The 12,049-nt window shown below is 32.1% G+C and overlaps 1 protein-coding gene across 1 annotated transcript; it reads left to right on the forward strand.

Moving 5' to 3' along the window:
- Positions 1–3,589: 3,589 nt before the first annotated feature.
- On the forward strand, positions 3,590–7,497 carry LOC107916127 (probable 1-deoxy-D-xylulose-5-phosphate synthase, chloroplastic). The gene is made up of 10 exons (NM_001327127.2): positions 3,590–4,046; positions 4,316–4,444; positions 4,527–4,691; positions 4,790–4,940; positions 5,191–5,462; positions 5,551–5,824; positions 5,951–6,258; positions 6,382–6,663; positions 6,759–7,043; positions 7,119–7,497. Exons 1-10 carry the CDS (start codon positions 3,909–3,911, stop codon positions 7,275–7,277), a joined length of 2,163 nt encoding a protein of 720 aa, NP_001314056.2. The 5' UTR covers positions 3,590–3,908; the 3' UTR covers positions 7,278–7,497.
- Positions 7,498–12,049: the final 4,552 nt, after the last annotated feature.

The following is a 12,049-nucleotide window of genomic DNA, read 5'->3' on the forward strand; positions in this document are numbered from 1 at the left end:
CTCTACAATTTTCAAAGTGCAGGAAGTTAGTTTTGCTAGTTGGTATCAATATTTTGCCATGAGTATCGATACTCGAGGTAAAATTATCGATACTTTTTCAATGGTACCGATATTTTTAAAAAGTTGGGTTTTTTAAGATGAGAAATAGTAAGCTAATTTGGTATCGATTTTCCAATCGGTATCTATACCACTTAAGAGAATTATCGATACCACTCTACCAATATCGATACCTATGTAACATTTTTGGGAAATTTTGCTAAATGGTCATAATGCATGTTTAGTGCTTGTCTTATGATTATTCAATAAATGTTTAGCATGATTCAATTTCCTTAGAGTGTGAATGAGCTAAGTTTCATATAAATGTCATAATAATAAAGGAAACAAAAGGATGTATGTTTAATAATGTGTCAACTTCTGTTGTATGCAATGTGAGACGGTGGTGTAGTAACCTGTTATTGGGCTCGGTGAATGGGACGGGTATAAGGTGTTACATTTGGTGATATCAGAGCCTAGGTTCATTAACACTTGAACTTATGAGATTGTTGATGATATGTTGATTAGGGTTTCACAACCCATGGGTTTAGAACTTCAAGTGATTAAATTATTTTGATTGCTTGAATTGCATAAGGGTCTCAAAAATGACTTAAAACTAATAAAAATAATTTATTAACAAAAAAGCTAAAAATTGACAAAAACATATAAAAGACACTTAAATTGCTTGAGAATAAGCTCATTAAGTGCAAAGAAGAGTCTAATTTGACGTATCAAATTATGGCAGATCACTATGCCAGAGAATCAGAAGCACGAATAGAGCATAATTTAGACCATACGCCATGGGAGCTAGTGTGGTAGCGACCTCCTCTGGAACCTTTTGTTCGTGTAAACTTCAATGTGGGCTTCTACAAGGATCTAGAAGCATCAAGTATATGCATTGTTATAAGAAATAGTGATGGACTTATCGTGGGAGTAGCTTGTCTATGAAACCCTCATATACCTGATGCTTTAATAGTAGGAGCCTTAGCTAGCACCCGAGCAATTAGATTTGCTTAAGATATGGGTTTTCAGTTTGTGGAAATAGAAGGCGAGTCCTTGTTAATGATAAAGAAGCTAGAGGCAACATGAATTAACAGATTGATAATAGGTAATATTATTTGAGACGCGAAACAATTCTCTGTGGATTTTGAAAGAATCAAGTTCCAACATATCAAGAGGGGCGAATTGAGCAGCCCACCTACTCGTCAAGGAAGGATTTTATTGTAAACGGGATGTCTGGTGGATTGAAGAAGCCCCAACAGTGATTCAAGAGATGGTAGAGGTAGAATGACAATACCTTTATCATCTCAGATACGTTTCCAGTTATAGGCATTTCAAGAAGCTAGAAAGTCTTTTCTTTTCTCTAGCAGAAGTTCATTTGTCTCAGACTTGAGCCTGGTCATTGTTTCCCCTTGGTGTTATAAGATATATTTACTAACATAGAGATGTACTTAGGGTAAAGAGAAGGAAATGACTTGTTTTTCTAGTCTTTGTTTTTCTTTGATTTCCCAAGGTGTTTCTTGGAACATTTTATGACTGTTTCTATCATCTTTCTTTCTCAATAAAGCCTGCCAGTTTGCATTAAAAAACACTAATAAAAATAACCAAGTCAAAATTTGATCAAACCTCAATTAAAATGTGCAGTCCACTTTTAATCTCTTCATGAAAATCACATCCAATAGTCCAAATTAGTTATACATATAAAATATCTCATAAAAAATAATATTTTCAATATTTAAATCTTGAAAAGTGACCAAAATGCCCTTATGTGGTAAAATTATCATTTTTCCTTTTTTTCACCTTTTAATTACTTTCTTCATTATACATAGAGATTTATCGAACTCGGATCCCATAGATCAAACTTAACCTTTAATACAAGTCCTTGAGAGCTAAAAACCACACTTTTTTTTTATCTTTTCTCAGTAAAAATGTGAAATTTACGATTTAGAGCCTAAACTTTCTAGTATTTTCAATTTGATCCAAAAGAGATTTTTTATCACACCAATATATATTCCAAGTTGTTCCCTTGCCAAATAACCAATAATATCTTACATTGCATTGATAAAAAAATTAATATGCCCATTTTGGTCAAATTGCATTTTAATCCTTCGACTTTTTAGAATTTGCAATTTTATTCTTTTTGCTACATGCTCACCTCCATATTTCTTTTCATTGCTTTTCTTCTTTGAAATCATTTTTTCTTTCATAAGAATCCTCTATTTGACTTATTTTGAAATTTTCTCAAAATTTCACTATATCTGATCTTGAAACAGTGTGAAATATCAAATCAAAATTTTTGAGGCATTACAAGAACCAAGATCTTACCTGCAATCCAACTAGCCAAAGGTGTTCATAGTGACAAAAACATAAAATTGGCAATTTTGAATGTTGATGAGACCCCCTTAGCAGGGCTAGATATGCAATAGTCCTTTACTAATATGAAGTCTATTAAGTTACTAGTGGAACTACCACCTATGAGAGAGGTGGATTTTGCATCAAACTTTATGGGTAAAGAATTGTTGGTGTAACATGGGCGGTCAAACAGACTAAATGCACTAAGGAAGGTACATCTCATACATTATTCTAGTGTTATATAGTGTGATTACCTAAACCATAGAATGTAGGTTACATACAACCAAGTCTAGCAACTTGTGGACTTAATATGACTTGGCAAAGATACAAGGGTCCTTTCGGAGTTCCTAAATGAGTAGGCAAGGAGTCTTACAAGTTGAAGTTACCGAAGATACTCAAGGTTCACCCAATATTCAATTTAAATGCGCCTAAGCATTTTCTTAAGTATTAAGAAGATTGGACCGAGGTAAAATATTTATTTTGATCTTATAATTAGTGTCTAAAATAAGAATGAATTTGTGTTTAGTCTCCAAAGTTTCTAAAGTTTTTTAAATTTGATTTCTTTTATAGAATTTATAATTTTTTTATAAGTTTAGTAACATTTTTAGTTTAGTTTAAGTAACTAATATAGAGTAGTATCTAAATATTAATTTGATAAAAATAAATTTAATAATTGCAATATTTAAATATAAATAATATCTAAATATTAATTAAGTAAAAATAAACTTAATAATTAAAAGGAGGAAAATATCTCATATTTAGAAGTAAGCCGAATTTACTGTAACCATGTTTATTTTATATAAATATCCAAAACCCCCCATTAACATTTCTAGCTTGACCTTGGATACCGGCCAGACCCACAAGTTAAATAATCCATTTCACATCAACAGCAAAAAGTAACGTAAGCCCACAATGATCAGATTGAGAACGATAACAGACAGCAACCCTTCCCTCGAGAAATAGGAGCAAAAGGAAAGAAAAAAAAGGTATCTTCTTCTAACGCCGTAATCTATCCATTTGTGATTTTTCCATTGACGTGGTCCAATCAGAGAACGACCTGCCACTTCAACTTCAATCCTAGAACATTGCTCTTTGCTGTCCCCCTCCCCTGTAATAATAAAAACCTCTTACATACAAATGAAGAAACAGTTTATTTATATGTAATTAATAATAATTTTTGGGTTTTCAGAGAAAAAAAGGCCCTTTTTTTTCTCTCTTATTTTTAAGTTTGGATGTTCATTTTCTATAGACAAAACCTTTATTTTTTTTTATAAGAGTATATAAATATAGTCTTGACGGAAGGTTTCGACACAGTCCACTTAGTATCATCATCAAGCAATAAAGCAGGGTGACATGACGGTGCAATAGTCAATAACCAAATTGTCTATAAATCTTTCATTGATTGGATAGCCTTTCATTCTTGCACTCAAAGAGTGGAAACTTTTCTGGGTTCTTCTCGTTTGTGCTCTTAGTCAGCAGTTGCAGTCCTTTATTGCTCTTTGGAGATTGTATAGTCTTTAGTCATGGCCCTTTGTGCATCTTCATTTCCTGCCATTATCAACTGGGGTGCAGCTTCAGATCCTAAAAAATCCACTCCTTTTGCTTCTCATTTTCTTGGTGGATCAGATCTGGTTTTGCAGCCATTGAAGAAGCTCAATCAGGTTCATATGAAATAACCATAAAAAAAAAAGGAAAACTGGTTTTGTTTATTTTTCTTATCAGAATTTATAGTCGTTCTTTGTTTTAGATAATACTTTGTTTAAGTGTAAGTTTTTGAGTTTTGTTTAATGGGTTTAGTTTAGTTATAAGAAAGGGATAGCTTACCAAAATTTGGGTTTTCTTTTGATTTGAATTCAATTACTTAATACATTTCAGTTAAAATAAATATAAATTGAAAATTTTGGTGGTTTTTTGTTTTGATTTGGTAAAGGTCAAGAAAAGGCCAGGTGGGGTTTATGCATCACTATCAGAAGGAGCTGAATATCACTCCCAAAGACCAGCAACGCCTCTCTTGGACACTATAAACTATCCAATTCATATGAAAAATCTCTCTGTCAAGGTATAAAAACATCCAAAAAAAAAAACATGTTCTTTTCCCTTGCCTTCTAGAAATTATTATGATATGGGAACTTTTCATGCAGGAACTGAAACAACTATCTGAAGAACTGCGGTCTGATGTGATTTTCAATGTTTCAAAAACTGGGGGTCACTTGGGTTCAAGCCTTGGTGTGGTTGAACTCACTGTGGCTCTTCATTATGTCTTCAATGCCCCTAGAGACAAGATATTGTGGGATGTTGGTCATCAGGTTTGGTTCTTGCTTTTCTTGGTTTTATGGGAAAAGAAAGATGTTGACTGATGGTGAATTGATCTTTATTTCGGTAAAATTCTTCATTTGATTTGTAGTCTTACCCTCACAAAATCTTGACTGGGAGAAGACATAAGATGCATACCATGAGGCAAACTAATGGATTGGCCGGATTCACGAAACGGTCGGAGAGTGAATACGATTGCTTCGGGACTGGTCACAGTTCAACCACAATCTCTGCAGGCTTGGGTATTAATCCAGTACTTCTGCATTCTTTTTTGCATATTATATGTATGGTTAAAACATTGAAACAAGATAACTCTTATCGAACCGTTATCAAGTTCTTTGATGTTGCTTTTAGCTAACATGCGATTTTGTTGTTTTTTTAAATGAACTTTTTGCTTTTGATATGGTCAAATACTATTTTCAATTCCGTTATGCAAACCTAGTTTCACTTGGTCTTCAGAGATTTAACTGTCTTGATGTTTCGGGTGGACAGGGATGGCTGTGGGAAGGGATCTGAAAGGTGAAAGGAATCATGTTGTTGCTGTCATAGGTGATGGTGCTATGACTGCAGGACAAGCTTACGAAGCAATGAACAATGCCGGATATCTTGATTCTGATATGATTGTTATTCTTAATGACAATAAACAAGTTTCTCTGCCAACTGCCAATCTCGACGGACCTACACCACCTGTGGGAGCTTTGAGCAGTGCTCTCAGCAGGCTGCAATCAAACAGGCCTCTTAGAGAACTAAGAGAGGTTGCAAAGGTAAGTAGAAATGAATAGAACCCAGAAAACTAGTATAATTTTTACTAGAAACTAAAACTTACTAAGACTGGATGTGGTTTTATTGCAGGGAGTTACCAAGCAAATCGGTGGGCCTATGCATGAACTGGCTGCAAAAGTTGATGAGTATGCTCGCGGAATGATCAGTGGTTCTGGATCAACACTTTTCGAAGAACTTGGACTATATTATATTGGACCTGTTGATGGCCACAACATCGATGATTTAGTTTCTATTCTCAAAGAGGTGAAGACTACTAAAACAACAGGTCCGGTCTTGATCCATGTTGTCACTGAGAAAGGCCGAGGTTATCCATATGCAGAGAGAGCTGCTGACAAGTATCACGGTAACATACAGAATAAGCCTTTTTAGAAGAGAGATCATTTCATATGATTTAATTTACTGGTGCCTCGATATCTGACCTTAGTTTAGGGAATAAAAGAATAAACTGTACCTGGATTTCTTTTCTCAGGAGTGGTGAAGTTCGATCCGGCAACTGGAAAGCAATTCAAAGGCAATTCTGCTACCCAGTCTTACACTACATATTTTGCTGAGGCTTTGATTGCGGAAGCTGAGGCAGACAAAAATATTGTTGCCATCCATGCCGCAATGGGAGGTGGAACCGGATTAAACCTCTTCCTCCGCCGGTTCCCACAAAGATGTTTCGATGTGGGGATAGCCGAACAACATGCTGTCACCTTTGCTGCAGGCTTGGCCTGTGAAGGCTTGAAACCTTTTTGTGCAATCTACTCATCATTCATGCAAAGGGCATATGACCAGGCAAGCTACTAAAGTTACCTCGGGTTTTCTTTTTTACGAATTGTAATCAATTATTATTCCGTGTATTAAGTTAAACATGTTGCTTTTTAAAATCATTACGAATGTGTTGATTTGCTGCAACAGGTCGTACACGATGTGGATCTGCAGAAGCTGCCTGTAAGATTTGCAATGGACAGAGCTGGCCTCGTTGGTGCAGATGGTCCAACACATTGTGGGGCTTTTGATGTCACTTTCATGGCTTGCCTCCCCAACATGGTGGTAATGGCTCCTTCCGATGAAGCTGAACTTTTCCATATGGTTGCGACAGCTGCTGCCATAGATGACCGTCCTAGCTGTTTCCGTTACCCAAGAGGAAATGGGATCGGAGTTCAGTTACCACCTGGGAAAAAAGGGGTTCCACTGGAGGTGACTTTCGAGAAAGCCTCAAAATATTCCTTTTTGTAAAGAAACAAAGACTAAAGGGAAAAAACTAACTCGGAATTCGTATAATATCCTTACAGGTTGGCAAAGGCAGGGTACTGATTGAAGGGGAAAGAGTGGCACTATTAGGCTATGGAAGTGCAGTTCAAAGCTGCTTAGCAGCTGCCTCTTTATTGGAATCGCATGGCTTAAGGCTGACCGTAGCAGATGCACGGTTTTGTAAGCCATTAGATCACGCCTTGATCCGGAAACTGGCAAAGTCACACGAAGTACTGATCACAGTCGAAGAAGGATCAATCGGGGGCTTTGGTTCTCATGTGGCACAGTTCCTAGCACTTGATGGTCTTCTCGATGGCAAAGTAAAGGTATGCGAATCCAAAACCATGTATCCATATACTAATAACTATTTCTTTGCATTAAAATATTTTCCCGATTTGCAGTGGAGGCCATTGGTTCTTCCCGATCGATACATTGACCATGGCTCACCCGTGGACCAGTTGGCTGAAGCTGGTCTTACGCCATCCCACATAGCCGCAACGGTGTTCAATGTGCTTGAACAAAAAAGAGAGGCTTTTGAGGTCATGTCCTCAAGAAACTGAAGAAGTCGTCGACTCTGTACAAAATTTTACCTTTTGTTTTCTTTTCAAATCAATGATGGTTAAATATATAATAATATAAATAATCTTAGTTACCATAAATAATTATTATGTAACCCAACAACCTTACGAGTAATATCACATATCTGAGTTCACATCAACGAATTCTACAATATGTTATCTGTTTATTTATAAAATAAATTTGGTAGGCCTGAGTTATAACATTGGAATCCTAAAACAATTATTTACTCAAAAAGCAAAAGGAAATGAGCTTTATTGACATAAATTGCGTGTCCTGTCGAGAAAAGTTAAAAACAACCCAAATTAGAGGATCCATGTGTCAATTTCCATGTCCAAAGAATGTGGGATTTGGTTGCATTCCTAAAGTAAGTTGGTTCACCAAACATTAAAAATGTTTGTCCACATAACTCAATCACATCTATATATATTATTATAGCTTTTCGGCTTTTAAGAATTTAGTCTATTTACTTCTCGAATTTAAGAAATCAAGTCTAATTATTAATATCTGTAAAATTATTTTGTTAATCTCGTTTGTGTCATGTTCTAATTTTTCTATTAAAAAAATTCATTTGGTAGCCATATGACAAAAATATATATGTATTGTAGTGAACTTGAATTTCATAGAGAATTTTAATGGTGTTAACAATTTTTAAAATTTACATCAACATTTCAATTAGAATTAAGTATTAAGACTAATTAATGACAATATAAGTGTTGAGGTGTCAAATTATGTAAAATAAATTAAAGTATAAAGATTAAATCTTAAATTTAAGCGAAATATACAGACTGAAATTAGAACTTGATTATTTTTATATAATCTAAAAAATAGTATAGGGACCAAAATTAAAAATTGATATTTTTATATAATCTAAAAAGATAGAGAGATTAGAATTGAAATTTAATCCTATGTTAATAATGTCAAAAAGAAAAAGAAGAAAAAAAGTCATGACACTTGTCATAAAAGGAAGGCTTAGGGGGCCTTCTTTTTACGCATAGTTGTGTCGATTTTGAACTATCTAAATGATATATATATTTATTACAATTAATCAATATATAATAAGACATATTGTACTCTTTAGGAGAGAATTTAAGTTCAAAATTTAGAGACGACATTGTTGTGAGAGACAATTATGAACTATGAGTGCAATACGATTCAGTATATTCATAGATTTTGCCTTCCATATTTTTGTTCAGTTGCAATTAAATAAACTTACTAACATCTAAAAAATAGAGATGAACATAAAAGTTTGATTATACAATTTGAAACTTAACTACACCAACAAGGTTTAAGTTAAACTCACTTATCAAATTTAACCCCACTCCTATACTTCAATTTAGAGCACTCTCTTACTAATTTTTTCCCTTGAAAACTTAATTGCAAATTGATAAATAAAACAATTTACTTACAAAATATGCACTATAATTTTTTGTAATTCTTCCTCTCACATACATTAACCCTAAACAAGTTGTTGTATATAAACATAGTATGGCCTACTAAAATATAATCAAGGTCTATATCTAATTCCTTAAAAATAACTTTCAAATATATCTTCAAAGAAGCTTCACTTTACCATGGTATTTTTATTTGACATATTTTTATCACAATAATTGTACCTATCACTACAATAAATTTAGCTTTTCATGACGTTTTTTTTTCGCGACTTTTCCGAAAACATCACAAAAAAGGTACAACTTTGTGACAAATAAAAAAAATGGAAAACTCGATGGCGGAAAATCATAAATATTATAGAAAAGTGTACTTTTAGTGACATTTTTGTATAATGGTCAATGACATTTTAAAACACACCGGAGTGAATATTTTGTGACGCTTTTGAAATTTTCGCCAATGTTAAAATTTTTTGGCGATGTCTTTAACATCGTTTCAATTTTAAAAATGTCACGAAAATATTATTTTGTGTCATGAAAAGTCAATTTTAGTATAGTGCATTAGTAAGTGAAATTATAGTAAATTATTTTGTATCAATCATGTACATATTGTGTTCATATGATATATATTTTAATTATCTAAGTACATCTTCTTCTTTTTTACTTTATAATTATAATTATTTATTATTATGATTTTATAATTGTTTAGGTAATTATTGTTGATCACATAATTAAAAAAATCAATTAACATAATTGATTTATATTTCTTTATAACAATATGGTGGTATGATTGTTATGAATAATGCAATAAAAAAACATCTGCTAAAAAGAATGGAATGAAGTGCAAAACATGTGGTGATTCTAGCCAATGAACATGCAAAAGAGGGGTTTTGAATTTGAAGCAATTGCTTTAATTGAGTTATGCGTGTCCCAAAACCGAAGGCGGAGGAAATTGACGCATGACTCCACTTTCAATTCCAATTAATTATGCTGGGATTAGTTGCGTTGCTAACCACTAAAAATGGGGAAAAGGGAGTTGGTTCATGGAACGTGAAAAATGATAATGGAGATAAGACATTTGTGTCAATTTATTTTCTTTAAATCAATGTAAATAATAGATATCCTATCCATCACAATCAATGGAAAAATTAGGGTAATTTACCTGGTTGGTCATCTGACTTTTAGGCTGTTCTCATTTTGGTCACCCAAAATGAAATCTTGTAATTTTGTCACTCAACTTTTAAAGCACTTTCATTTTAGTCAACCAATCGTTAAATCTTTATAATGCTTAACTATACACGCCGCATCATGTTCTCACTTTTATTTTAGTCACCCAACTTTTAGGTCGCTTTCATTTTGGTCTCTAAAAAAATCGTTTTTTAAAGTATTGATTCGGGTAAAAAAATGATTAAAGTGAAAAAACAGGAAAAAGTAAAATAATGTACTAAAAAAATTATCAAATTGCACTTGTTTATCACATTCTTGAAATTTCTAATTTTTCAATATTGAAAATTTTAATTTTAAAACATAAAAATCAATTAAATAAATTGTTAATTTTTTTATCCCTTGATAATATTAATTGATTTTGTTACTGTAATATTAAAATTAATTAAATTTCTCATTCTAAATTTTAAAATTTTATTTTATATTTCCATATTATCCTTAATGAAACTTCATATTAACCTCATTCTAAATTAAAATTAATTTCATATTTACTAATTGTCTGCAAAACTTAAATTTCTTTTAATTATATAATCTCCAATCTTACAACAAAGCCAAAAACAAAGAAAAATCATTGCAATTAATTAAATTAAATTTCTTGTTTTTCGTTTGAGTAAAGAAGTAATAAAAAAATTTTGGGTTTTGTTTGGCATGGAATATAAAATTAATTAATTTAATTAATTGTAAGGATTTTTCTTTGTTTTTAGCTTAGTATGAAAGACTCGAGATCATATAATCAAAAGAAATTTGGGTTTAATGTATAATTATTAAAGATGATTTATTTGAGTTGATTTTAATTTTAAAAGAAAAAAATAGAATTTTAATATTTAAAAGGAGACTAATTTAATTAATTTTAATATTATAGTAACAAATCGGTTGACACTACCTAATCCCAGCCCAACTGAAAAGTGGGAAAGTTTGAATAAAAATATAGACCCAAAAAATAAGTTTCGAAAAAAAGTAAGGCTTGGCCAGGCCTCAGGTAAGTTTTTTTTGGCTTGAGCCCATCCCGGCCAGAATTTGCAAAAAAAAAAATGATGTTGTTTTGCCACTATTTTTTCATTGTTTTGCTATCATTTCACTATTATATTGTTACTATTTCGTTGTTATTATTTGGATACTTTATAACTCTTGTTTTATTATTAATTTTACTACTATTTTAGAGGAATTTGTTTGCTAAATTGCACCTATCTTAGTGTTATTTAAGTATAATTTTTTTTATTTTTTCTCATTTGTTGGGAAGCATTTATTTTAATATTTTTAGTGTATTTGATGTATTATATTTTTAAAATTTTTATATAAAAATTAATATAATTTTTTTAATACGAGTGGGTTGGGCTCGGGCCTAGAGAACGGGCTTAAATTTTTTACTTGGTTCGGCCCAGCCCATGATCAGCTCTAGTTGATGCTATCAAAGGGTAAAAAATTTTCAATAACTTATTTAATTGATTTTGATGTTTTAAAATTTAAAATTTTAATATTGAAAAAGATAGAAATTTAGAACTTTCGGAAAGGTGGTAAACAAGTGCAATTAAACAATTTTTAAAAAATTATTTTAGTTTCTACTATTTTTCACTTTAATTCTTAGTGTTTCTTTACTCTGATCAATATTATTTTAAAAAAAAGATATTTTTGGGTGATCAAAATGAATGGAACCTAAAAGTTGGGCGACCAAAATGAAAGTGTGAACATGATGTGGTATGTACAAGTTAATTGTTGATACGAGCAGCTTAATCCAATTCAAAGGTTATAATAGAGATAGACTTAGTTTCCCTCAAGGCCCAATCACGAGATCCAAATTCAAGCAGCTAAAGTCAAAACTTAACTTATTTGTTCAAGACTTTATCACAAAAAAATTCAAGAAGAGTTGAAACTTCAAGACAATGGATTTTGGAACAAGGATGAATTAGAAGGGACTAATTTTGTTTGTGGGCCTAAACTCTCGATCTATGATGACAAACCCATGTGGAAAATGTTAACAAGTTTGGCGTTTCATATTGGGTTCGGGTTTTAGGCTTAATTTTTATTATAAATGAGTTTAATATTGTATTTATCAACTCTTATTATTTTATTCCAAATTTTTTATAATTATTAAGTATTTTAAGCTATTTAGGTGTTTTATGTCAACAAGAAAGTTTAGTTTAAAA

Source organism: Gossypium hirsutum, chromosome D10 (assembly GCF_007990345.1).
Source record: "Gossypium hirsutum isolate 1008001.06 chromosome D10, Gossypium_hirsutum_v2.1, whole genome shotgun sequence".
In the NCBI taxonomy this organism is placed as follows: Eukaryota; Viridiplantae; Streptophyta; class Magnoliopsida; order Malvales; family Malvaceae; genus Gossypium; species Gossypium hirsutum.

Coding starts and splice junctions, on each gene's coding strand:
- LOC107916127 (NM_001327127.2), top strand. CDS start 3,909: ATGGCCCTTTGTGCATCTTCATTTCCTGCCATTATCAACTGGGGTGCA. Junction 5,463..5,550: donor AACTAAGAGAGGTTGCAAAG/GTAAGTAGAAAT, acceptor GTTTTATTGCAG/GGAGTTACCAAGCAAATCGG. Junction 7,044..7,118: donor TTCTCGATGGCAAAGTAAAG/GTATGCGAATCC, acceptor CCCGATTTGCAG/TGGAGGCCATTGGTTCTTCC.